General features: G+C 35.5%; 1 protein-coding gene across 9 annotated transcripts in view; it reads left to right on the top strand.

Annotated features, from left to right (window-relative positions):
* Positions 1 to 27,295, top strand: part of DMD (dystrophin) — a 1,178,400-nt gene that overhangs the window by 844,210 nt on the left and 306,895 nt on the right. For all 9 annotated transcript variants that reach the window (XM_010394528.4, XM_019282745.3, XM_039551931.1 and 6 more), the window contains one exon: positions 8,583 to 8,818. In XM_010394528.4, coding sequence (XP_010392830.2) covers positions 8,583 to 8,818 — 236 coding nt within the window. The remainder of the gene's footprint in view (positions 1 to 8,582; positions 8,819 to 27,295) is intronic.

Genomic DNA, 27,295 nt, shown 5'->3' with positions numbered 1-27,295 from the left:
TTATGTCCTTTTTCAGTTTTTCTGCCTAAGTTTCTAGCTTTCCATCTTTAAATCACTTTTTTTTTTAAATAGTGTTTTAAACCTACTCTCTCTCTCTCCCCCTTCTTTTTGTTACAATAACCCAAATTACTGTGGCATTTGACTATCCAGATAGCATCAGCCTGCAAATAGCAGTAATCTCTCTATTCTGTTTTTTTTTGTATAGTAATTAGGCCTATTGACAATTACATTGCATGAAAATCTCTTTAATTTGCTAGAATAGTAGAAAGTGATAGGCCATTCTGTCTGTTCTTTGTTGACTCATCCCTTTGACCTGTCTGTTCTTTGTTGACTCATCCCTTTAAAAGAGCAAAGCAAGCCAGCTTTTCCTTGTGAAGGGAGCAGTGCTCAGGGATATCCTGGTCATGCCCTACCTGAGTCTTTGACGTCCTTCCTAATATTTCTGTTGTGAATGGGGCTGCCCTACAGAGAAACAGCCAGCCAAAGAGCATGAGCAGAGTGGAGGCTACAGGGAATGAGGAATAAAGCTCACAATTGCTTCTAAGGTTTCTGCTCTAGTCAGAGGGCATGAGACAATGACAGAAAGACTTGCTCCTTAAACTGTAGAAGGCTAAAATGAGGAAAAAAAGGTTTATATGAAGTTTGTCACTGAAATATCTGACTGCTATCTTTATATCCGTGTGGAGTAGCAGGGGACATGAAGTGGTGGAGATAGGCAAGAAGAGATTTGCATTACTGATATTTTCTTTAACAGTAGATTGGTGGTCAGACCACACTTAAGTTCCCAAATGCAATTCTTCTTAGAGTGAAACTAAAATAGAGGTTAGTTTGACCTGAAAAGTAAGCATTATAGGAGAAAACTTGACAAGTGTTTCACAAAGTATTACCAAGCAAGATATTTTAATATTTCTCATGAAAGAACAGAAGGTGCTTGTAGTGATTTCAGGAATTCCTTTGTCAAAACAAAGTGACAGTGATGGTGTTGCCTTTGAACAACTGGTTTTAATCCTACAAGACTTTTCACTTGAAGAATAAAGGTAGACTTGGACATTTTTATATAAATTCTGTAATGCTGTTAAATTAGCTAATAACTGAGCTCTGATTATTTCACAGTTTCGTCAAAACTGTTATGATTTTTTTTTTTTTTTTAATGACAAGGTACCTAGAATTCAACGGGTTCCTTGTTATTTTGTATCTGTGTACAATTTTTACACCCTTTATTCAGAGTTCCCCTTGGCTAAGACAGCAATTTATGCCTGTTAAATCAATGTGTAGATCTTACAAAATTTAGAAGAGGTGATTTTTATGAGACTGTAAAAGTTGGAACTGCTGGCAGTGTGGTTTCTTTCTTATATCAAAGAATTAGCTGCCAAAATTCAGTTACATGCCAATAGCAGTACACTGGAATTGTAGATTGTTGTCATATAGATTGTCATCCAATTGAAAGCTGCATAAATCAAGGAACTTGTTACTTTTACTGACAAAAGGAATAGTGAGAGGTGCTTGCATCATTTGTGACAGATGTAGTCACAACGTTTTTTATAAGGCAAGTATGTGACAGAATTTGATTTTACAGCACCACAACTGCTGTAGCACAAAACATTCATTTTCATGAAACCCTTTTGTAACAACTGCTCACTGAAAAAGATGCTTATCCTTTGGAAAAAAAAAAAAAGCCTTGTGTAGGGGTATAAATTATACTGCTTTTAAAAAATGCATATGGAAGTTTCTTTGGCTACCTTTCTTTAGTTTCTGTCTGTTTAACTCTCACACTCACTAAAAGTGATCCATTCATACCACAGCCTTTTGCTTTCCAATTTTTAGTGGCCCCATCAATCATGCTGAACTCTGCCTAAGGAAAGGCTCTTGGAGGATGCCATGGCAATGTTATATTACTAAAAGGAGACTGAACTTTAGAGCAGTTTCTCTTTCAGAAAGGTTTGAATGGAACAATAGGTCCAAGCGTATTAATGCTACCTCTGTTTACAGATCTATATTACAATCTTCAGTTGGTTTTGTACTACTTGTCCCTGGTCGAGTCATAGTCTAATTAGGATCAAATGCTGAGGATTTAAAGTTTTTTCCACTACATGTAGAGCAGTCAATTGAATTGTTTATGTACACTGTGCCAGGAATAGTCCCATGTATTATCTTCAGTCTTAGCTGCTTCCTTCCCAAAGCATTCTCTGTCATTACAGTATTTCCAATTTGGTTTTTAGAGAGTATTTGAAACTGAGAACATAGCTGTACAGGACCGTGGAAAGACTGAGGATGGCAGGGACTTCTGGAGGTAATGTGGTCCAACCCCTATTCAGGCAGGAGAACATAGAGGAGGCTGCCCAGGATCCTGTTCCTGTGGTTTTTGAGTATTTCTGAGAGTGGAGATTCCACAAACTCTCTCGTTCAACCTGTTTCAGGACTCCCTCAAGAGCATTTCCTGATATTCAGGGGGAACCTCCTGTGTTTCAGTTGTGCCCATTTTATTGTCACAGAGCACCGCTGGAAAGAGCCTGGATCCACCTTCTTTGCACTCTCCCTTCAGATATTTATACACGTTCAAGTGGTTCCCCCTGAGTCTTCTCTTTTCTAGGCTGAACAGCTCCTGCTCCCTTAAGCTTTCCTCATGTGACAGACATTTCTGTCCCTTAATCATCATTGTGGTCATTTACTGGTCTCTCTTTAGTAGCTCTATAGCTGTCTTGTGCTAGGGATCTGAGAACTGGATACAGTATTCCAGGTGCTGACCAGAGGGGAAGGATCAGCTCTGTCTAGCTGTTGGCAATGGTCCTCCTAATGCAGCCCATGATGCTGATAGCTCCATCACTTTCCCGGGGTTTGAGGTGAAATTTTCATTCCGTGGGTCCTCCATATTATCCTTCTTGAAGATAGAAGTGACATTTGTTTTCCTCCAGTCTTCAGACACTTCTTCCATTTGCCATGATCCATCAAAGTTTGTAAAAAGAATCCTCACAATGATTGCTGCCAGCTCCCCCAGCACTCACAGCTGCATCCCATCAGAGCCCTTGGACCTTTTTATACATGTCCTGTTTGCTGAGGTATTCTCCAACCTGATTCTCTTCTAAAAACGGAAGTTTTTTAAAAACTCTAACTTCTGTACATGGAAATTACCTTGAAGAACTTATTATGATCAAAGGAACTGTTAACATTCCATTTCTAGATATCTTGCATATATAGAAAATATTTGCAGAAGCTCTTCACAGCAACAGGTCACAATGTGAACTTTTTGCTATGTGGCACAAATTTAACTTCACCCTAATGTTTATTTACATTGTGATGGACACAAGCCTACTTATGTGGCTTATATCACTGAAATTCTTAGTGTTTAGTAGACTCTACCTATTTTGTATGTTCTTATTCCTGTTGCAAATCATTGTTTGTTATTGAAGAGTTTTTCTTTACATTGAGTGAAAGACATATCAAAACATCTTGCTGTTGTGTTTGGAGGGACTTGGAAGAATGCATTGTACAATAAATAGCTTAGTCACACTGCTGCATATAAAAAGGCGGACGGTAAGAAAATTCTATCAGATTTATCCTATGACAAAGGAAGAAAAGTCTGGGAAAGCTGACACGTTCCTACAAAATTTAAAGTTCTGATGTTGTTTATTAATCTAGTAATGGTAACAGTAACATTTTAGAAACCATAACTTTTGTAGTTATTTTTCAAATATAGCAGTACACATTCACTTGTAAATCTTTTTTTCTCCTAAGCATTTTAACCTTGACTTTCTACTTTCTTTTGAACCTCTAAGGTGTCTTTAGTTTCAGTCCCTCCATCCCATTGCACAGACTATTTTAGATCTAAACTTTAATTAATAATCCCATAAACTGTCAGCTTCTTTTCTTTTACCTGTAATTAAAATTATATATAATCCATAATGATTTGTTAGGAGTCATAAAGAGCTTCTAGAAGTAAAAGTTAGTCTAGGCATTTAACTTGTATTTTAAACTGATGACAGTAACACATAATGTGAATGTTCCCTAAGTGTTCATGAAATTAAGTATAAAACTTTTACCCATTTATAGTCTATAAAAATTACTGTGTATGAATATACCTGATACAGGTACCAAGTCTTCTTTTTCTAGGAATTGTTTTTACTAAATATTCAAGGCTAAGAAAATCAAACATTGGTGTTGTATTAAAATAGGAAAGACTCACTTTGAAACATGATTTTTGTCTTTAAAAGCTGGCTAAAATGTTAAGAAAATGTTAGCTTTGAGATACAATGCTCTAAGGATGCATATTTTCCACATTTAGAGCTGTGGGTGGAATTTTGTTGGCAACAATTTTTGATCAACATAAAGACTTAGATATTCTGAGTTCAGATCACTAGAAAAAAACATTCCTTGCTTTCAAACTTCAAAGTTGGTGGGCTTTTTGAGGTAATAAATTTATATTATAATATTTAATCAGAGTTCTGTTGGCCACTATTTTCCTTTCAGAACTCCTTTATGACCTGGAACACCTGGCAGGTAGCTGTAGCCCCTCTGCAAAAAGTGTTACTGGCAGTGAGCATTTTGCAGGGAGGGGCTGTACTGAATGGGAGAACTTAATGTACTCTTAACTTTGTTTCCTTGACATTGAAGGACAGACAGAGATGAGACAATTCATCTATCACTGGAACAAGTCTAAATAAATCAGTTTCAGAACTGTCTTTCCCGATCTCTCTCCAGGAAGTCTGCTTGGAGTTTAAGAATATGATCGTGGATGGTCTAACCCTGTAGAAAAGTGGTTGCAATGACACAGCATAAGAAAAAAAAAAAAAGAAAAATGCATTTTAGTAGCTGACAGAACTTCACCTGTGTGCTATTGTGGAGTTTAGTTGTTCCAAGTTCACAAGGATAAAGTGCTCATAAAATGGCACTGAGATTTCCCATGGAAAAGCCAAACGTTCCTGGTGTGCAATGTCCCAGCCAGCAAACTGCTGGTTTTCCCACTGAGAGAATACTCATTTGTCCTGCCACTAAAGAAGTCAGTGTTGCATGTGTTATAAAAAATTCACTGAGTGATGTCATCTGAGTGTATGCCATAAGGTACAGGTATTCTTCCTCTGCTTGGTCAGAGTAAAATGCAGCTGAGTTTCGACTAAATCAGGAAGTTTAGTGGGTGTATATTACTGTTATTCATTGCATGAAGGATTTAAGGCTGGCATCTCCCTTACTTTGTGCTGTTAACAATGGAACTAAAAACATTCAGTTTAGACATGCAAACTGAATTAAAATCCACATCCGGTAATTATGTTATTTCTTCTATGTCAAAAAGCTTTGACCTAGTAGATGCAGTTATCTTACATAATTGCAACTTAAGCACCACTAAAAGCATTCAGAAGGATGGTTTAGGAACGTTCCTGTGGACTGAGGCAGTTCTGCTTAAAGACTGTGGCTTGAAAGAGAGTGTTTGAAGGGCTTTGAAGCTGTTGAAAGTGTTGTCATTCTTCCTGTCTGTTCTGTTCCTGTTCAGTACCTGAATAAGGAGTTTTATTTGTTTTGAGTTGTCAGTTTGACCCTCTCTTGAAACACAACACTGAATTAATCAGAGTAAAAGAAGGGGGGAAATTTTTTTCCTTGCAATTGGTTTCATTCTGTTTTACTTGGGTTTGCATTCAATATTTGAATTTCAATTTCATTATACATTACAATTATTTTCACTCTTCAAGTTTAACATTACAGATTCTTTTTAAGATGCAAAATTACCAATATACACTTGATTTCATCCAGCATATTTCAAAGTTCAAGTTGAAAATCACACCTATTATTCTGTGGTTTAGTTTTCTCCTATTATTTTTCTGTGTTGTTCCCTTTTTTGTTAAAGAGCAGAAAGTGCTAATGAGAAATCACCTTAAAAACTTAATACTTCAGTGGTGTAATGACTTCAATTCCAATTGTCCTTTTGGTTTTTTGGTTTATCATATCACAGATGTGAACCATTATAACCTTTAAATAAGTTGAAATATGAAGTCCTTAATTTTTTTATGATGTGTTTCAGTAGGATAGAATTTATTGCTCAGATATTCGAAAAAAAAAAGAATTTTAATTCCAGTTCTGCATTTATAAATGAATTTTCCTGAGGGAAAAAAAAAAATAATAAAAAGACCCCATCAAAAGGAAAAGGAACAAACTGTCCCCTTTGAGTCACAGAATCTGTCAGTGCAGTTCTGGATAAATTTTTTCAGAATGAGATCTGTTGCTACGTATTGTGTAGTTAATGTTGATTTATATTTTTTTATTAATTTTAGTCGCTCATTTATACACTTCTGTTAAATGAACTGTGTCATCTCTGTGCAAGCATAAACAGAGAGAAATAAGAGATAGGTATGTTCTAAGTGTCAGAAGTGAAACACTGTGCAAACACTTTCTAAAGGTAATTTTTATAAATAATTTGATAACTCAAATATTCTAGTGGTTAGTCAAAGTGGAACAGATTATTACCACCCTTAGAAGATGATAATAGATACTGGTAGGTCTTGAAGTTTTTAGAGAAGACATTATATTAGACTGTTGCCCTTCTGCTAGTATCTCACAACCTTTTTCTAATATTTTAAGTTTCTTGATGCAAAAGAACTACAAGGAAAAAAAAAACAAAAATAATCAAACAAAACCACACAAAAAGCAGCCCAATGGACAAAAAAACCAACCCCATATGGCAAATCCAGATCAGCAAACCCATAAACTTTAGAACATTAGAAACACCCTGTTCTGAAATAGCTGTCACTAGAGGAAAATTAAATAAATACTTATTAATTAATGAACATATGATTGTGTACTCAGGCCAAAGTACGTGAGGGGCAAAGAGATGCCAGGCAGTCTTCTTAGACACCCTAAGTCTACTGATGGATGTTCCAGTTCAGAAAATTGTTCTTCAATTTACCTGAGTGCTGGTGAGGAGAGAAATTTTCTTGAGATAAGACAACTTCTGATTAACCTTCATGAATGCCAAATTAAGAAACTCTTGTTTTCCTGTTGTCTAAGAATCTCTGAAGTCACAGAGGAAATATAAGGCCTTGGCTTTATGGACAAATTGTTGAACCCTGACCTGCTATCCGGGTTTTCAGATTTCAAACAGACTTTGCTGTAATGGCATGAATGCCAATGGAAAACCATTAGCCTCCCAGAAGTAATAGCAAGAAAAAACCAAACCAAAACAAAAAAGTTACTGTGCATGGGGTTACACTGTTTTGGTGTTTTGGTTTGTTTTTGTTGAAGACAAGCTACCTCACAGGAAGAGGGCAGGAAACTGATTTTCTCTACTCTGTAAGAAAACTGGGGAAAATGCAAAAAAAAACCCCATCTAGATCCTTTAGAAATTAATATTTGGTGGTTCAATGCTAGAAATTGTAGAACACACTCCACTGAGCTTTTATTTCAGCCTTCCTGGTTTACGTATTGCTGTTTCAACAGTTGATTCAGGTAGAGATTCTGAAGTCTAGGTGCTTAGTCTCTTTTCTAATAGTACAGAATCTCCGTGAAGCAATGCCATGTGTTCTGTTTTCTCTGTTTTAATATTTTTCTTCTTTGGTTGGCCTTTTTAAAAAATGAGAAAAAAAAAACAAAATACAATTTAGTGTGGCCTCATCCACAACAATATTGTCCATGAGGAACTGCTTTTGCATGATTAACTGAAGGGCAAAAAGAGCCCAACAGTTCATAGCCACCTCTTCGTACATAGCAAAAACCAAGACGAAAAGATCAGCCTTGAACTTCTGAATGATTTCCTGTTCCACACTTATCTGTCCAGTGTTATCTGTCTGTGGCACCTGTCATCATTCTTGCTGCAGAGACAGAAACTGTGCTTCAGTGTTGGGTACTTCCCCATTTCAAGCAATGAATAATTTACAGATTATTTAGAACCTATAGCTAATAGATCAGGAAAAGACACTAAGAAGATATGTCTGTTTAGTCCAAAAAAGGAAAAAAAAATCCAAAAATCTCCAAATAATAGAACATAATACTTTCAAGTTATGAACTGGAAAGGTAACCAATTAGTCAAGGCTGAATTTCTGGTTGTATAAGTTTCCATATTGGCCACAGGGCCTATGGGAAGCATTTGGTGATAACAGTAAGTGAGAAGATTGTTGGTCAGACAATTTCACAGCTACAAAGTGACCTGGACACAGTGGAGGAAACTTGTTTCTAAATACATGGTCATGCTGTGATATATTGAATAGTCCAACCAACTTTTTTCAATCTATCTTCTGGTCTAGAGAGATCTGACCACACTACTAGATTTTTGGAAAATTACTCCTGCTTCAGCGACCTTTAGCGAGGGGTTTTATTACACTGTGAACTTTGCTAGTGTTACTAGGTCCATCTGGTCTTCTAAGGATGGAATTTGAATATGCTGAGAATGCTGGATGTTAAGCAGATATTATAATAGAACTCCTGTGGAAAAAAATGAACTCATATTTTCTTTTAGTTTTGATTTTCATATTTTCAGTAGAGATAATATAAAGAAATAGGCTTATTTCTGTGTTACCCTTTCTACAATATAAATTCTGAAATACTGAAATAAACATTTATCGTTGTTCATTTATTCAATAATTTTAGCTTTTTTTTTCTTTCAGTAACTCCTGGTGAAACTGTTGCTGTGGATACACAAACCAGGGTAACCAAGGAAACCACCACCTTCAAACCAGAAATGCCATCTTCTGTGCTTTTGGAGGTTCCAGCCTTGGCTGACTTCAATAAGGCATGGGCAGAACTCACTGACTGGCTTTCTCGACTGGATCGAGAGATAAAATCTCAGAGAGTGAAAGTAGGTGATCTTGATGACATCAACGACATGATCATCAAACAAAAGGTATGAGAAACACTGATTTTTCAAGTTGAAAGCCTCATGATCTTTATTCTGTATTAAATCCTTTCAACAAAGAACAAAGGAGAGATGATAGGTTGCAATATTACAGTACATGCAGTTGTCACTTCAGCTACTTTATCCCATAAACACAAGTATTGGATGAAATGTTTAGATAACTAATTGAGGAGAAAAGAAAAGGTATTTACTATTTTGTCTGGTATTTGAAGCAGATTTCTCTATCTTTCTATTACTTGTGCTGTAAGAGTATGCAAGCCAATGGTTGAAATATAAACCTTATGAGATTGAAGGACTTGCATAGTAAGTTCCAGGTTGCCCGGAAAAAGAGGACCCTGATTCATACTTTTTCTTATGTTACTTCTCTAATAACTTTTTGAGAGCCTTACATGCTGCTGCTTTCAGTTTATCAAAGGCTCCTCAGTTGTCTTAAAGAAAAGAACAGCTCATTAATGCAACTGTTTTGTCAGCAAAACTGCATCACTGCATCACTTACCTTTGAAAACACAGAAAAATACGGAAATACATGTTTTAGGAGAAGAAAGGGCTAAATTTTAGCTACTCAGTAGCAATAAAAGTAATTTTGTTTTATACAGCTCTGAAGTAATCACCTGCCTTCTAAATTAAGCATTGTTCAATATAAAAGATTTGCCCTGCCTGTGCAAAACTTTTCAGTGCTAAATTTCCATTCAGTTCAGTTCTAAACTGAGTTTAGGACTCCCTATTATATGATTCTCTTGTTTTTTGTCGTCATCTTCCTCCTCATAAAAGAAAGAATCTAATTTATTTTAAGGAAGATATTGACATTCTTTTTCTTTGCTTAAGCTAGAAATAGAGGGAGAAAAAATGTATACATGTTATCGAGACTCTACTGAGACATTTTATAAGAAAATATGCTGATGTCTCATGTGATTCATTCTGGTTCTTTTCTTATATTTCCTTTTTTCCCCCAGTGTTTTAAACTTTCCATTTTTGAGAAATTTGGCTTGCTTTACCATCTAGATGAAGAAAATATTAGTTTCATCTTGATTAATGATGATAATGTTTACTAAGTAGAATTATATACTGCTTCATTAATTAAAGAATCCTTAAAACAGAATAGATATAATAAGTGATAATTCCAGTGCCATCTACACAGAGCATTAGGTTAAAATAGTTGTTACATCATTTGAAAAGGTTGAGGGCCAAAGAAGACTTGTTTACACATTATCTTTTGATGTTTTTCAGAATAATTTTGGTTTTAAAATTTTATATTGTCAAATACTTGGTTCAGCATTATTCAGTTTTCTTACTTATACTTCACTTTAGCATATTATTCTGGCAGGCAAAATCCATAGTGTGCTTCCTGCTGCAGATGTATTTACTTAAATATGAGACCAAATTATTAACTCTTCAGAATTTCAGTTAATGTTAAACATGTTTTAAAATGAACTGCTTTGTATTTGCATTTCATCTTAGTTCAAGGCTAAAGTATTTTAGCACTGCTGCAGTCTGTTCCTGGCTAGGGAGCCCTGTCTCTGTTTTTTGATACCATGCTGTGCTGGTAACAAACCAGCAGGAAAACTCTTTTTTGTCATGCTTACCTCTCTAATTGGCTGTGCAACAGAATGTGACATTTAATATATTCTCTGATGAAGTGGAAGAACCAATGTCTATATATAGACTGCAGTTCTGTTAACTGTCTCCCTCTTCTCTAATGATCATCTTACTATCACTTAATACATGGAAATGAATGTCATGAAATATTTCATTCTTCTTGTAAATCTATGACTGGATTATTAGGTGGGATGAGCATAAAGAATTTTCAAAACTGACAAAGCATTTTTTAGGTTTCTCATATAAAACCAACCCTACCCTGATTTCTAATGTGTGGAGTGTCTGCAGCAGTCTGTGAGCTGATGAAGTTGGACGTGTGGGTACTTGACTAATCTGAAAAGTCACGCCAGATATGATCTAAGTTGGAAATCTGAAAGTAGTGCTTACCTCCCCTGATCTGTATATCCTGTAGAAGATTATAGGGATTTTTTTCCTGTGGTTGTGATTTAAAAGTCATTGAAAGTCACCATTCTGCATTGTGGTTTACTTGGAGAGTTTATTGCATATTTAGAGGAATCTCAGTAAGATTTAATGGAAGTTCCATCTTTGTAGAGTGACCTGTTTTTTTAAATCAGTTTTTTGACTTCAGGTGTAAAATACCATCTAAACACAGCCAACTACTTGCCTTATAAAAATTCATCATTACAGAGATACATGCTTCAAGAAAGCTGTTTTATTATAATACATCTCTATCTCCTCACCCAGAATTTAGAACACTTCAAACAGCTCATCCTGTTGTTGTGTTACCAAACTCTTACTGTTCTGGGATTTTGTTTCCATTTCATATTTCATCCAAAGCAGAGAGACACTTTTCTAATGAGAAACTGCAATGTCAAAGCAAGCATTTTAGAAGCAAAGAAATCCCACATCCTAACAATGAATGTTAGAGGTCGTTTTCCAAATCACCCAGGTGAAAATAAGTGACCTTAGGTTGTCCTTTCTCTCATAGCAGCATGTAATGTTGAAGCTCCATCTCTGAGGGCATTTTGGTTAAGTTCACTTCAATCTGATTGTATCACAGGATTACAGCCACTAACTTTGCCATATTTTTCCTCCATAAAAGTTTAAGACATCGTTAGCCCTCACTTGAACTTTGCTTGGAGCTGATCTCAGTGAATTGGCACTCTTGCGCGAACAGCACTACACTGGTTAATTATGGGACAATAAAACTCAAAAAAGACAACTGTTTAGAAAAAAAGGCTTGTTTTAGTGGCAGCTTCCCTTTAATGAAAGAAACAATACAAATTAAATTCTCCTGAGTGGTGCACAGAATATATAGTAAAAGCAGTATACTAAAAGAGCAGCATAGTGACTAGTGATTTCAAATATCTATAGCTAATCTTTCAGTCAAATGAGTGATATACTTCAATCAAATGTATTACATATTTTTAGTCATTTATGATTGTGTGTATCTTGTTAAACTCTGTAAAATTAAACTAGAAGATACTAAAAAGTGTGTATAAAGATATCTAATACTAGCATTAGTATCATCTGTGTTTGCATTAAAGGAAAATTATTACATTTTTCTCATCTGCTTGAAGACTGATGTTTTGTAGGATTTGATCCTTAAACAAAGAAATGTAAAGCAGGCTGACAAGAGACTCATGTTGCTTCTTTAGACAAGAAATAAAGCAAATAAATTTCATGGGAAAGACTGTGGATATATAATATGCCGCAATGTAAGGAGGTGAGGAACGTGACAGAATATGGTTTACCCAGTTACTTCATTTTACTGTCCTTACTTTGAAACAATCAACATGCTTTATATTTGAAGGTCAGGTGGGGGTTCTTCATAAAAGAGAAAATTGTGAGGAACAGGATGACAAACTCCATTTTGTTACATTTTAGAAAAATGGAAACCTTACTTAAGATGCCAACAAGCCTTTACTCAGAAACTCTGCTTTGGGAAAGGTTTTCAGCAGGAATAGATTTCTGCTGGAAGTAGTGAATCATGGAGCCTGTGCAAAGCTTGAAGTTAATTAACAATGCTGTTCAAAGATATCAGGTACTACAATCTCCTTAAATTTTGAATTCTGTCCATGGATTTTGCCAAGGTATGCTGTCCATCCAAACTTTTTTTAATACATGTAGTTGAAAGCATGGCTTTTTATTGCACTGGATGTACATAGATTTTTATGTAGTAAAAAGTATTATAATAAGTAAGATTAGTAAAGAATGGGACTAAAATTTTCAATGCCTGATTTTATTTATTGATTCTAAGAGTTGAATAGGTTGAATCTTCAGTTTTAGGTGCAGGGGAGGGGACTAATCTGATAAAAAAGTATTTATGTAGAGTGAGGCTAACCTAGTTACTGAGACTTTTAAGTAAAGAAGTGGAAAAGATACTTTCAGGTAATGATTTGTATCATCCAAGAGTAGTCATCCAGAAAGATGTAGAGAACTTATTTCTGTCTAATTAATCTGTCACTATTAAAAAAAAAAGTAGGTTTGATTATCTGTCAGAGAAATGAACAAAACTAGAATGAGGAAATCTTTTCACTTTTAATTGTAAATTTCAATAGTTGTGCACCTTTTCCAGATGTTGGATGGTAAAATATCAGTTAAGGAAAAATTATTTGTTTATAAACTGTGCCAAAAAAAGAGTGGGCTTAACTTACATTCCTCTTGTCAGAGCATTTTATCTATCCTTTCCCATGGTTACATACCATGCCTTTTAGTATACAACTTAAATGTGTATTTTCATATGCAACCTTACAATTAATATTGAGATAGATCAGAAAAATGAGACATTTTTTGTCCAAACTGTTTTCCAACGTACATTTTTGTGGAAATAAAAATATAGTGTTCCAAATTTATATCCTGTTATTACAGAAGCAACTGTAAGTTCCAAATCAAAATTTGCAGTTCTCCATTACTGAGTATGAATCAGTGTACTCGAAATATGCCTCTGTTGAATGAAAAGTTGTGGTTACAGACAGAGACTTTTGCATCTGTCCATGTAGCTTATGCCAGAAGTGTAAGCTATAGGCAAGGTGGAGTCTTCACCCTTTTGGATACTGTACTTGAAGGTACAGTTTCCAAAAAAGAGTTTTGCAGAAGTTTCATTTTAGTGAAAAATGCATGAAAAGACCCATGTAGCACATCTTCAGGTAATGTACTGTTGAAGAACATAAGATTTTACATTTGGAGCTGAACATTTCCAGTTCATGTGATGTGCTTAAAGAGAAAAGTTTGCTAGTCCAAAATGCAAGTGTGGTGCCAGTAAGTTGGGAATTTACATTCACACTTTCTGAATCAAACTTGAAGAGCACATTTGCCCCATCCCTCGCTCTGTGCTTTCATAATGCTTTGAGGGTTGTTTTTCAAAGCTTCTAGGATCTTCTTTTTCCATATGAATACACAGCTGCAGACATTTCCTGGGTCACTGTTGGACCAGGATAAACTGTCCTGATAAAGCAGGGCTGAAGCCGAAACTGATTCTGCAGCATGTTGGATGATTCACGGGCATTTTTGTGCATCCTCTCTGATACCATAACCCCACACATGATTTTATGGTTTAAATGGTGTGCAAAACCTCCCTTACCTCTGTGAAATTCACCATACAATATAACTGCTCAGAAGACACTATCATTATTTTATGCGTATTTCAGAGTGGTGGTGTTGTATTTAATATGGGATCTCTAGTGGAATTCTTATTTTATACTGTCGTGCTGTTAGACTTCTAAAATTAATTCTAATTTATGAAAGTACTGAAAATGTGGTTTCAGTTTTTAAAGTGAATTAAAAAAACCCATAAATGAACAGATTTCTAAATATAATAATTTATTGTATTTTTAAAACTACGAGATTTGTAGTCCTGAAAGGCTTTTGCTTTTTTGCAGAATAGAGAAAAATGAAAAAATGTCTGTCAGCCTTCAAGCTTGTTTCTAAAGGTTAGAAAATGCAGTAGGATGCTCTAGAGGGCTGGAAATCAGAGTCTTTAAAGGGAAAGGGAAGAAAAAAGGGTCTATTAATCTGAAAATTGGACCTCAAGGGATATAGAATATGTGTCAGGAGACTCTTTTTTTAATACTTTGTTGAACAAAAAGACAGCTGATATTTTAAACTAGCTTGGCCACCTCATTACAGTGTGTTAGAGAGTATATTTGTTTTCTGCAATAATAAAAAAAAAAGTCTAAACACTGGTTTTTTTGAAGTATTATTAACAGCTATTTCTTTATTTCACTCTAATGTTAATTACTAGGACATGCATAAAAGTTGTACCTCTAAGGATCTGATTCTAAACTCATTAAAGTAAAATAGATACTTTCATCATTTTTCAGTCAGTTTTCAGTCAGGCTCTATATCACCATCCAAACAAAAAACAATACAACAGTTGTGCCTAAAGATAGCATTCCTCTCTTTGCTTTTATTGGCCTATTGTGAAATAATTCGAGGGGTTTTTTTCCAGTTCTCTACAAAGATAAATTATCATGATTAATACAACTGGCATCCTCATTAGCAGGGAAAGGATAAGAGTGTAGCAACTCATTTTTGTTTGCATTGATACACTGAGTATTAGAAGCACAAACTTTTCTCTAGGGCTGCATTTTTTCAGTAGCGATTTTTTTTTTTTTTAATTTTTTTAAATTTCTGAGTCTGCTCTATCTTATAAGTACAAATTACCATCAACACTGGACCTTACCTGACCTACTTTTTTTAATCCAAATCAATCTTTCATTTTGTGTTTTCATTCCACCAGTATGTGCAGCTCAGAGACCTTGCTGCACTCTACAAACACACCATGGGTATGGAAAGACTTTTACAGCTGTGCGCTGTCCACAGAGACATGGGAAAATCCTGCTGTGCTGGAAAGTGTAAAAACTCCCTTAACCCTCATGAGTTCTGTGTGTGCCCAGCCAGTATAATAATGCCTAACTAGATTCTGGGCTGAATTTAATATGGCCCTCACCAACATCACATGGAAGTGATCATTCCTCTTTAATCAACCTGTGGGACAGCATCTGGAGTTATGTGTCTAGTTTGGGCTGCCCAATGTGTAGGAAAGACATGCAGGGAGTCCAGTGAAGAGCCAGCAATGTGGTCGGGGCAGGAGAGCACTTGATGGATGAGGAGGGGCTGAACTGGGCTTGCTCAGCCTGGAGAGAGCTCAGAAGGCACTTGATTGCTCTCTAGAGCCACGAGATGGGAGAGACTGTACAGAAGATAGAGCCAGACTCTTCTGAAAGGTCCACAGCAGAAGGATGAGAGACAACAGACACATGCTGCAGCAAAAGGAATTATGATGACATATCAGGAGAAAAAATGTGCATGATGAACATAATGAAACACTGGAACAGGCTGTCCAGAGATGTCAAAGATTGTCCATCCTTGGAGATATTCATCACAAAACTGCATAGGGCCTTGTGTGACCTGATGTGACTCTGAATTTGGCCACATTTGAGCAGTAGCTGACAAGATGATCTGCAAAGGTCCCTTCCAAGACAAATAATTTTGTCACTTTATATAAATGCTATTCTCAAATATAGATTCTGTGTTCAACCTTGTCAATGAAACATGCTTTAAATGAAGGAAATAATGGATTTATTCCCTGCTTTGTACCCCTCCCACTTCACCTCTGATTTGCTTTAAAGAGTGAAGAAATCCTGTTAAAATTTTGACTTATTTTAGTTCTAAATAGTTGTGAGGATCTGTTAAGACAGTTACACAAGTTTTAGGGGGCTTTATTTTTGTACCATTATTGATATATGTTATTAGAAGTAGTAACAGGAAATATAAGACTGGCTTTGGTTTTATTCAGAAATTGTGGGAAATATAAAAGCAGCTTTTTTCTAAATAATGATGCAATGTATAAAATTCTAACCTAGTTGTAATCATAAAATGCAAATTAAAACTAGGGGGAACAATTGTATATTTGCTCATTTAATGGGTGAGAAGATGGAGCTCTTCTTCAAGAAATAAGTTTTCTTCTGTAAGAAAATAAAAACATCAGATCCCAGCAGACCTTCCTAATGAAGCTGATCTTGAAACACAGTTCTTTTATGTGGAAAATTACCCCAGAATTTAAACTAAAAAAATCTGTGATCTTGAAATGTGCCCTATTGTTTTCTCAGTGTGCCAAGGGTACTCTGATGCTTCTATAAACACATCTTAATAATGATATAGATTCAGAGGTTTGCTAGCAGATGGACAATTCCCTCTTGAGGCAGAACAGCCAGCAGTGTCATTATCATCCTTTTTCATGAAGGGATTGTTTAAAAAAATGTCACAAGCTTTTTTAAACTGTAGTATAAGCTTTATAATAAGTAGTTTCTAGTAACTTAGCTCTACTGCAGTAAGCAGAATTCTTGGAATTCTGTTTTCTCTTTTCCCAGTAGAATACTATAATAATTTTTTTGCATTTAGAGAAGCTTTCATGGTGAGTTCTTTGTTGATTTACGTGTAGATATTGTTTTATAACACTCACGTTAAGTAATGAAAACCATTCAAATAAGTACTTTATTCAAATGTAAGGAGACAAACATCTTAACTCACTCCAGTACAACATTTAAATTTTGTGCAATGTAGAGCTGCTTACAACTGAAAGAGAAAATTTATAAAAACATTGTAAGAAAGGCTTAAAGCCATATTTTCATTCAGGAGCACCGGGTTCTTGAAAAATTTTCTATATCCCCTAACCATTACACATGTTTTTATTTTTCATGCGACCCAGCACTAGGCATGTGCTGTCACTAGATTTAAGATATATAAACAGTAAGTTCCTTTGGTTCTGGGAAGGCAGAGAAGTAGTGGGAGATAGAACTGTGTCTTGCAAAGTTGGCACTATGCGAGGGATTCAGGACTGAGGAACACTGTGCTTGGAATTTGTTTCTCTTGCCCCACCTTCTTTACCTTTGTGGAACATGATCTGTTTTCTGCTGCCTGGAGTCCCCTTTGGCTCATCTCTTCTTCAACATTCTCCTTTTGTGTCTACTAAACTGAATTTTGTATGCAGAAGATAAGGACAAAATGTCTGATTTTGCCTAGTCCCTCTAACAGGTGATATCATTTCTTAATGTTGAAGGAAACCTTAGAATCTAGCACTTCAAGACTCTCTTTTCCTTTCACTAGTTGGGGATGGTGGTGGGATAGGGTTGTGTGTTTATATTTTCTTTTGTTTGATATAGAACAAAAAAAAGCAGAATTTGTTTTGTTCGATATCCTTCATTACTGCAAAAATAAAATTTAAAAAAATCATATTAGCAGACAGCAAATTTACAATGTAAATTGAATTTGAATTTTTCATGCCACTACTGCAATGAAATCCTAGAAAATGCGCATGGAACTTAAAATATGAAAGTACTTATACTAAAAGCAATAAGACTATGTTTTCTTCAAGAAACAGACATTAAAGTATTGTTCTGAATTGAAACAGAGAATTCAGCTCTTCATGTAATCAACTGCTGAAGGAGTACTTAATTAAAAAGCCCTGGTTTTGTAGTAACTGCAGGCCATTTCACATTACTCCAGGCTCTCATCTGTCTCTGTTGCTAGCTGATACAATAAGCAAGGTAACAAATCAATCTCAGACCTGTATTCTGCTGCTTTTGTGCACCATTGCTCTTATTGAGCTAAAAGATCAATTTAACTTATCACCATGGCACTCCTAATGGTCAGGTGCTTTCTGCCTGTAGGAAAGATTTTCTCCAGCCAAATATGAGATTCATACATGAGAGTTAGTCACTTCAGCTAGTTCCCAACTTCCTTTTTCATGCTTCTGGATTTATCAGATTCTCCAGATGAATTGTTAAATATGGAATGCATGCTGGGGTTCATGCAGTGAGGTGAGGGGAATTGTTTCCTGGAATGGCTTCATTCTCTCAGTACACAAGCTCAGGTGTAGATACCTACCTCCATTTGTTCTTAATCATCTCCACCCCTGTGGAGGAGCAGTTTTCTGCTGGAGAACATGACAGAGCCAGAATGTTCCACTGGGAATGAAGCAACTCTGTGATTGTCCCCAGATGGATTCTTGGCACAACCCTGCAAAACAAGCCTTTTTCCTATTATGTGAAACAGCCAGTCCCTACCACTCATTAGCACAAATAAGTGGATATCCAGACCAAAGGCAGTGATTTTACTCCATTGGGACACTGAAAAACTCCCTGATTTCTCTCTCTTTCCTCCATTTATTTTGTCACCCTTAATGCCATAGTTCCAAGTTTTAGTTTAATTTGGTTTTAGTATTAAAAAAACCCAACCCAACCCCCCAAAATGAAACTACAGAAAAATAATATTCTAATATTATCAGTGGTAAAGTGAAAAGCTGTATCTTGATGCTAAAAGTGTTTCCTTTTTTATGTTTTAACAGAACAGCTTGACACTTTGCTTCTTTGGGGAAAAAAAAAATTAGGATCAGCAGTTTTTTCTAATTAGAGTAGAAGCTGGTTTTAATATTTTGGAAAAAATGGTTCTGAGGTAACATAAAGACCCTGTTTTATTTCACCTTCTTGTTCAGAGAAATATCTGCTATGTTTTTGACCAAAAAGCAACGAAGTTAAAATGAAGAAATAATAAACAGAATGTGAATTTAAGCCTTTTCCACTTTGTGGGAAGAATGATGTTTCTCGGGCTATCGTGAGTTACCAGTGATGTCTCACTGCATATGTCATGGAATCCTTTATTCAAACAGACAATTTTGAAGGTGGCATGATGTGGGATGACTTCTTAGGGTAAATGTCCAACCTTTTGACATATATTTAACCATTTTCCTTTCTAGTATCTAATCAGTGTGTCTTAAATTCCTACTGTGCCTTGGGATCAGCAAAGATAACATTTTAAAATGTTACTATAAATCCTTCTACTCCTTCATATGTGGCCCATATGGCATAATATTTCTGAAGAAAACTGGTATGTGCGGCGCATTCCTATAATGTCAATAATGTCATTCAGATGTGGGATTCAGCTCTGATAAAGTGGTTGTGTTTTGCAAAGAAATGATGGTGCATCAGAACACATAAAAATTATTAACTTGTTTGCTGGTAGTGTGATTTCGGGTGGGCCCCCCCCCCCCCTACCTGGACCTGTCATTGAGGCATGTGATAAAGAACAACACAGATGCTAGGGAACAACATGATATCTCTGGTTACTAGATGACAACTGTGAAAGCTTGGCATCAAAGTGCTGTGAGACAGTAGATAAAATCAACTCCCTCAGGCATTTGTATTTTACGTTACTTGACTAATTCAGAGGCAAAAAAAATTAGTAAATTCAGTATTAATTTACTAAAGAGGATCTCCCCTGCAGTTTTGTACAAGTCACAGGGAAGTTCTTTGGAGGCAGCAGAATCTGAATTGAGGATGAGCACAGCCAAATGGCCCTTCTGGTCAGTGACTGTAATATGTATATTGGGCCTGATGTTATGAACTCAAAAATAGGACCTCTGTGTACCTGTACTGAATGTTCCAGAGCTACACAAACCTCCAGTATAATCCACAACAGATATTGTTGTAATGATTGATTTAGAGACAGAAGTATTTGCAGAAAAGGATTAGTGGTATTCTGTGCATTTAAATTATAATACTGATATGGTGCATGTGGGTGAAAAAACTTTATATTTAAAAGTAGTTTCAACCAGGACTTAGATCATGGTTCTGACATGAGCAAAAAAGGTGAAATTGTCTTGCTGGACCTGTGATTATGGTTAAGAAGACAGGAAAGATGGATTAAATGTAAGTGGAGAGGAAAGGGTAGGAGAAGCAATGTAACTGTTGAATTGGAAAAGTTTGCAAGACTGTTAGTCTTCTCTAAGACATAGTTGTATAAAGGTCTGTATTGATGAAGTGCAAAAATTCAGTGAAGGAGAAAGATTTGTAACACAGAAATGCTCTTGGTTTTTATCTAGATTAGTATACACAAATTTAATGTCACCATATTTCCCTCCCCCATCTCCTCCTCTTCCTGCTAGACTGCAAAAGTATTTAGGTCAAACATCACTTTCCTTCTGAGAAGGGTATCTTACAAGTATCTTTCTTTGACTCTTTCTAGCTAAATATGCTGAGATTAAAGAAGATCTTTCATATTGAAACTTCTATTCAGTCATGTTCGTTCATTTTGTTTATTGGTTTCTATGTTTTTATTAAACTTTTTCCAATATTTCTTATCAAGGCGTGATTAATCTATTTCGCTTAATTATGATAGGTTTTGTATGAATTTAATAATTTTGTATGTCTCTAATAATTAGAATGGTTTATACATAAGCCAGAATTGTAAGTGGAATCTAAGGGAACTGTGCATGTGACTTTTAATTTCCTTGGGTGCTCATTACCCAATTCCTTTGAAATTCTTTCATTAGCCAATCTTAAAATCACAAATCTTAATTAAAATAACAGGACAGCCTTTGGAGACCTCTTAGCAGAGAATACAAAGCATTTATTTTTTTATTATGAGAAAATTGGGATTTTTTCACCGTAGGGTTCACAGGAAATGTGTTCTCTTGACTTCATGTTTCATTGTATGCCCATTTCTGAATTCCGTGGGCTATATGATCATTGTTAGGCTTTGCTGTAGGGTTGATCTTCAGGGATGCTACTTAACAATATATAGGAAAAATTATTCTTCAGCCTGTTTTGAATGATAGGTAAATCATCAATTAGATTATAATTTTCAACCTTCTTTCCTTCTGCCATTGCATAATGAGTCATTTTCACTGTAATTATCATTTTCAGCAGAAAAACCTTATAAATAGCAGATTGCTTTTTTAGTACTGTGTGAGAAAGAAAAGAATGAACAGCAGGAGTCATTTTCAGTTCCCTGTACTTCAAAAGAATTGTAATGGATTATTAAAAATAATGTGAAAACAAGCACTTTTTCACAATACTCAACAGAAAATTATGATCTTCTCCTTTTAGCGCTTTGCTACTGATTCTTCTCCTTGGAGACATTCTGACTTCATTTCAATCTGCCTCTATAGTTTTTTCCTTTCTTTTCCAAATTTATTTGAATTTTGCCTGTGAGGGATGCACTGTGAGGAAGGTGACACATCATAGAGGATGCCAGCCCCTGTAAGGATTGACCATGGCAAACTGTTCCTGGGCAGCAACCTGCTGCCAGTATTGTGTCTGCTAGTATTCCTTCTGTCTGATAGTGGTTTTGTATTCTGGGTAGAGAAAGAAAAAGAAAAACAAAGTCTAATTGGGAAGAGGTTCACTGAAATAATTCAGAAATAACTGCTAAGCAGCATAAAGGTTAAATGTTAAAACTAGTTTTTAGTTCTAATTTTATGACCTGCACTGAAGTAAAGTAAGTTTGGGTAGGGAAAGATGGAAATAACTATAGAGCATTTTCTCAGAACAATTTCTTTCTATTATGTTTGATAAGAACTTTCATTTTTAGAAGCTTTTAGATAAACTTAAGTGTCCACATCAGGGTAGAAAGCTACTTTTCATGAGAAATTCATCAAGAAATGTAAGATTTTTTTTTAAGATATGCAGCCACAATTCTGTCTGGCCCATTATCAATGATCCAGGAAAATACTCTGGTGTACTTTTTAATATTTGTTAATATCCAGTTCTCTCTCTCAATTAAATTATTCCATAGATCTTAAATATCTCTAAAAATGCAGACATCTGTGTATGTCCATTTGTGTTTGATGAGGACATCTAGGAGAGTGATCTTTCTCAATACAGTAATCCTTAATGTTTAAACTACACTTTCTTAGTTTGGTATGGTTGAACAACTCTGTCACTTAAAAATAATGGCACCAAAAAAAATAGACTCAAAACATTATTTAAAATTAAGATCTCCGTAACAGAAATCTGGTTAAATTTACACTCCTATGGGAGAGAAGAGAGTAATATTTTGAAGCATATTAACTGAATTTCAATTTACAATTCAGAGAAAACTTAGTACTTTGGAATTTTCCATGAAAATGTAGAAGGGTTTTTTTGCTTTGTTTTGTTATTTTAATAAGTGAATGGAAGAGACAAGACTGTGTGTACAGGATTTTACAGGAAAAGGAGTGGAGAGGGGGAGATCTGGGTTAAAAATATATTCCCAGATATTTTTGGTCCACTCTTACAGATTGTGTGTTGCTGAACATAATATATACAACAAGGACACAAAGTGTATTCCTCAGAACATACTTGAAATTTTGCTGATTTTATACCCACTGCCTCTTAAAAATTAGAATTATAATGTCTAACAAATCAGTCATCTAATTTCATCACCCAGATGCAGAGATTTTTATTATCCTTGCCATCCTTTCTGCAGTATTCTCATTTACCTTTGATACCTGTCAATTTTGGTAACCCATAACCTATGGACACTTTTTACGTGAGTTCTTAAGGAAGAAGCTTGTAAACTGTGCAGGGCAGGGATCCCATCTTCATATTCCTTTAAAAATTATTTAGACACTGTAGATTCTATTAAAGGAAACCCAAAAAACCTAACATGTATTAATTGTTTTGATCATATTTTAGCTGCAATACAAATTCCTGGCATATCTCACTGAATAATGAAAAAATCATTTGTAATTCTTATTCATAGACACAAAATTGGGGCAGATCATAGCAAAAATGAATGTTTCCTGCTACTGAAATGTTAGACATGTTATCTCAGACTTCCAAACCATTTGGCCATCAGAGAGCAGACTGTTACCTGTTCTGATATTAATCTACTTGCAACAGCTACTTTGGTGCACAGTTTCAAAATGACAACAAACATGCACAATGCATCATAATTATGTCCCTTTCAGGAATAAGAACTGCAGAAAAATTTCTTGAACTTAAGAAAGTGTCTTTGCATCTGTGGGAACTAAAAATAGCCTTTTTAAAGATGTGGCTGTAAGGGATGTTTCCCAAAGTATCGCAGGGGGTTCACAATATGTTTTTAGGGGAGATAAAATGCAGAATCATATGTATGCATAATAGGCAGGCATCATTCAGTCTAAATTCAATCAAGAATGAAATGCTATTACGTGCAAACACCTCCTGGGCTTGTGCAGAGGTAATGGAGCATATGAAATAGATAAAGTGACAGCGAAGAGCGGAAGAAGATATGTGGCTTTCCCTACAACTTTGTTTAATAAAGCTTTCAACATACATTGTGGATATAATGTGTTGTTTTGTCTCCATCCAAATCACCTTAGTTTTTATTCCATGCATTTTGTAGACTGTAATTTGGTGATAATGGCTTCTTTGCACAGCTCAGGAGTGATGAAAAGGAATAACAAGGTCTGTTAATAGGAGGATGTGCATGTCCTTCCCAATACAGAGTGGAAGAAACTCATATTTTGTTTGTAAGAAACATCAGTAAGTATTCAGTATTGAATATTTAGGGAGAATAAATATGAAAAGACTGATTGGAAACCAGTCTGTGTAACAGCCAGGTGAAAAGACTCATCTATTTTCAGCCTTTCCTTACTTCTTGCATGCTTATTACTTCTTACATGCTTATTACTTCTGTGAAACATGCTTTATGAAATCTGTAGTTCTTGAAGTTTGTCTTCTGCATTATCAGTGGTTTTGATTCAGTGGGTTTGGTCTATGTTGTAAACTTCCAAGCCACACTGCCTGAGTGAGGAGCAGATTTGTATTGCTCTGCCTGAGAAGGGCTGCAACTGCAACATGATTCAAGGAGTCAGGACGTGGTCTCCTTTCCCCCTTGCTCCAGTTGGGAGCAATCTCTTCAGACACAGGGAATTTATGCCCTTTTTACTCCCTAAAGGGAGATGAAGCTGAATTCTCAGATGAACTGTTCGTGCTGTCTCAGTCCTGTCAACATTTTCAGACCTTCTCATTTCAGTGGAAATTTGTGATGACTAAATAATTGGAATGTGATACAGTCATGGAAAGCATTTAAATGTGTATTGTGGTTACTAGTTTTTTTAATTCCTTGATTTATCTAAAAGTCAAGTGTTTGGAGACTTCTTAGCAGCAGCTAGAAAATATGTATTAGTAATATAAATAATATATTATGCCAACATAGTAACAAATCAAACTCTTCCTGTTTACTACTGAAAGAAGATCTATTTATAACACTACAGATTTCCCTATAATTTAGGAAAAAAGAGAAACATCTTGCATAGGATTTGGCATAAATTTGAATGAGGACAACATTGCACTTAACAAATATTTTGAGTCTCACATAACTGTCTATTTGCAATAGTTCTTTACAGTGTTTTAGGTTACATAATTTGTATTTGATAGAACTGTAACAAATACAAGAATAAATAGGTTTTAAATGGGACTAAAAGCGGGTTTTTTCACACTTGGGAGCATAAGAAATGCTTTACTGAGTCAAATCATCATTATTCTGTCTAACCCAGGAAAATGTCTGTGGTGGTGACATTAGGGCAGGTTGAACAGGGAGAATGTACCAGCCTGAGTGCCTTCTGCTGCATGTTACCCTTGTACTGCCCCATCACTAGCATCCACAGCGCTTGGATTTGGGACATCAGGAGTCCTTGTAGCATCTATTTTTCAGCGTATTGTTCATGAAGTTGTCTAATCTCTCTCTGAAACTGCTGTTTCTCTTGGCTCTCATGACCTCCTGCGGGCAAGCTCTATATACTCAGTACCTGCTATGAAAAGAAATACTTTTTTTCATTCTAAAACAGTTACTACAATAATGCAGCATACTCCTGCCCACTCTCTTCTGTCTTTAAATGAAATACACATTCAGGAGTGAAATTTTCATTTTATGTAATGTTGTCAGGTTTCCTAAAACTCTTTTCTAAAGGATTTTGTAAAAAAGGCTTTATATGTGTCTGTATCCTACCTAAACTGGTGGTGAACTAGATCATCCTTCTCTGCATGCTTGTGGGCTTCTTTAAAGAAGTCCAGGAGTTTTTTTTAACAAAAAACTATGGCAGCTATGGGACACCAGTTTCAAATCCTAGTGCTGGAGCTGTAGGATTGAAGCTGTGCACTATGGTCACATGTCCTGCTGTCAAAGCCTCTCGGATCTCCCTCCTCACAAGGAGTTTGTGTCACTTCTGGTTACAGACCCATCTTATTCTTCAGACCTGGAATATAATTCCTGGGTTAATTTTTAGATTAGGTAATTAATGTTGTCTTATTTTAAAGTACTTTTTAGTATATAATAGGATCCCAACACCAACACAGCCTTTCTTTCCTTTATTATTTGCATCTCTATGTTACAGTGCACATCTTACTATTTTTCTGTCACCAAACTTCTGAGAAAAGATATGTCAGCTAAAGTAAAACAAGCTCTTCATGTCTTAGCTAAGAAATTGAGGCCAGCATTTTTAATAGAAATAAAAATAGAGAAAATTGTTAGCCTGCCATTTTTCACTGTCATTCCATAAAACATATCATACTACAAAGAAACTACAACGACAAGGAGAGGCCAATTTTAATATCTAAGCTAACTTTGAGGAAGAAATAATTTAGTAATTGTTCTTATTATTGGCAGTCTTATTATAGACAGTCTGCAGGTACTGTTTCCCATCCTTCCTGTTCTTTCTTCATTGTTATCAAGTAATCAAAATAAAAGTTGAAAGAGTATTAGCTCTAATAAATGCATGTGATCATGTTTTTATTCAAACCAATATTAAAAGTTCTATGGAAAATGATGCTATAAATTAGCACAGGGTTCTATTTATTCTCTGTGCTGGTTTTAATAGTTGTTTTATTCACAAATGAAGGGTAAGTATAATAAAAAGATCTTGAAGGAGATCTAAAAGTCTGTGCAGTCCAGATTTTTGCAGGCAGGATCAACTAGACTTAGATCATTTCTGACCAGTTTCTGTCTAACCTGCTCCATAAGATTTTTTGTTTTCTGTATCTTTGCAGAATTTTTTTCCCACAACTTTGCAATCCTTGCCAGTCAAAGATGTTTGTCTCCAACCTTAATGTCCCCTGCTTCAATCTAAGCTAATTATGTCACCACAATGAAAATTGAGAACAGTTTACTCTCTCTCAGCAATAACCTCATATCCTTGAAGGGTGGTACTTCAATTTTCTCTAGAGTAAACAAATCCTGCTCCTTAAAATCTCTATCCTTGTTTCTAGATTAGTGACCATCTGTCCAGTCATTTGCTACCCATTCTGATGCTAATCCAGTTTTTCAGCTAGTTATTTTAATGCTTTGGACTTATTGATTTCTTAGGGTTTTTTGAGAGTGTTTTGAATTGTGTTCCTCTTCTCAAGTTCTTGCTGCTGGTTGGGTTTTGCATCATTGTGAATATAAAAAACCCAATCTCTATTCCATCAACCAATAACAGTGATTAATATTAGGCATAGGACAGATCTGTATGTATGTAGCTTCACTTGATATTGCCTTCCCATATAGTGTATTCAAGTTATGTTGTTTGGTTTTTTTCCCATCAGTTTCATTTCCATTTACATCCAAGTTTCCTGCTTTTGGTAACATCACATGGGCAGTATTAGAAGCCTTGCTATGGGCATCAGGCACAACTTCTACCTGTGGGTCACTATTGGTAAATCTTACAGCTCTGGATGAAGGGAAATGCAGTTTTCTGCTTATTATTTACTCTTTATAAATGGTTGGCTATATTACTTGTTACTATTTTCCCTTCTCAAAGGTTGTTTAATCATGTGTTCTAAAAAATGAGCTAGGGATAATTCACCTAAAATTTCCTGGGTGGTTTTCTATGCCTCTTTGAAAAGTGAGGTTTATTCATCCATTGCAGGTCCTTAAATATAACTACTAATGCCCATGAGGTTTCTTGAGCCAGTTCCTGAGTATTATAGATGAAATTCATGAGCTGTCACATCAGAATTCATATTGAGTTAGATAAGAATGATGTCACACCAATAACAAAGTTAGCATTGTTTGTTTATTGTCTTTCACATAGAGACCTTCTGCCTTGAAGCTGTTAACATAAGTATTAGTGCTAGAACAAACCTTTTTTCAGACTATCGCTTCAAAAGTTTCAGTGACTGC

Source organism: Corvus cornix, chromosome 1 (genome assembly GCF_000738735.6).
Source record: "Corvus cornix cornix isolate S_Up_H32 chromosome 1, ASM73873v5, whole genome shotgun sequence".
NCBI lineage: Eukaryota > Metazoa > Chordata > Aves > Passeriformes > Corvidae > Corvus > Corvus cornix.
This window is presented reverse-complemented; position numbering and strand designations above follow the sequence as displayed.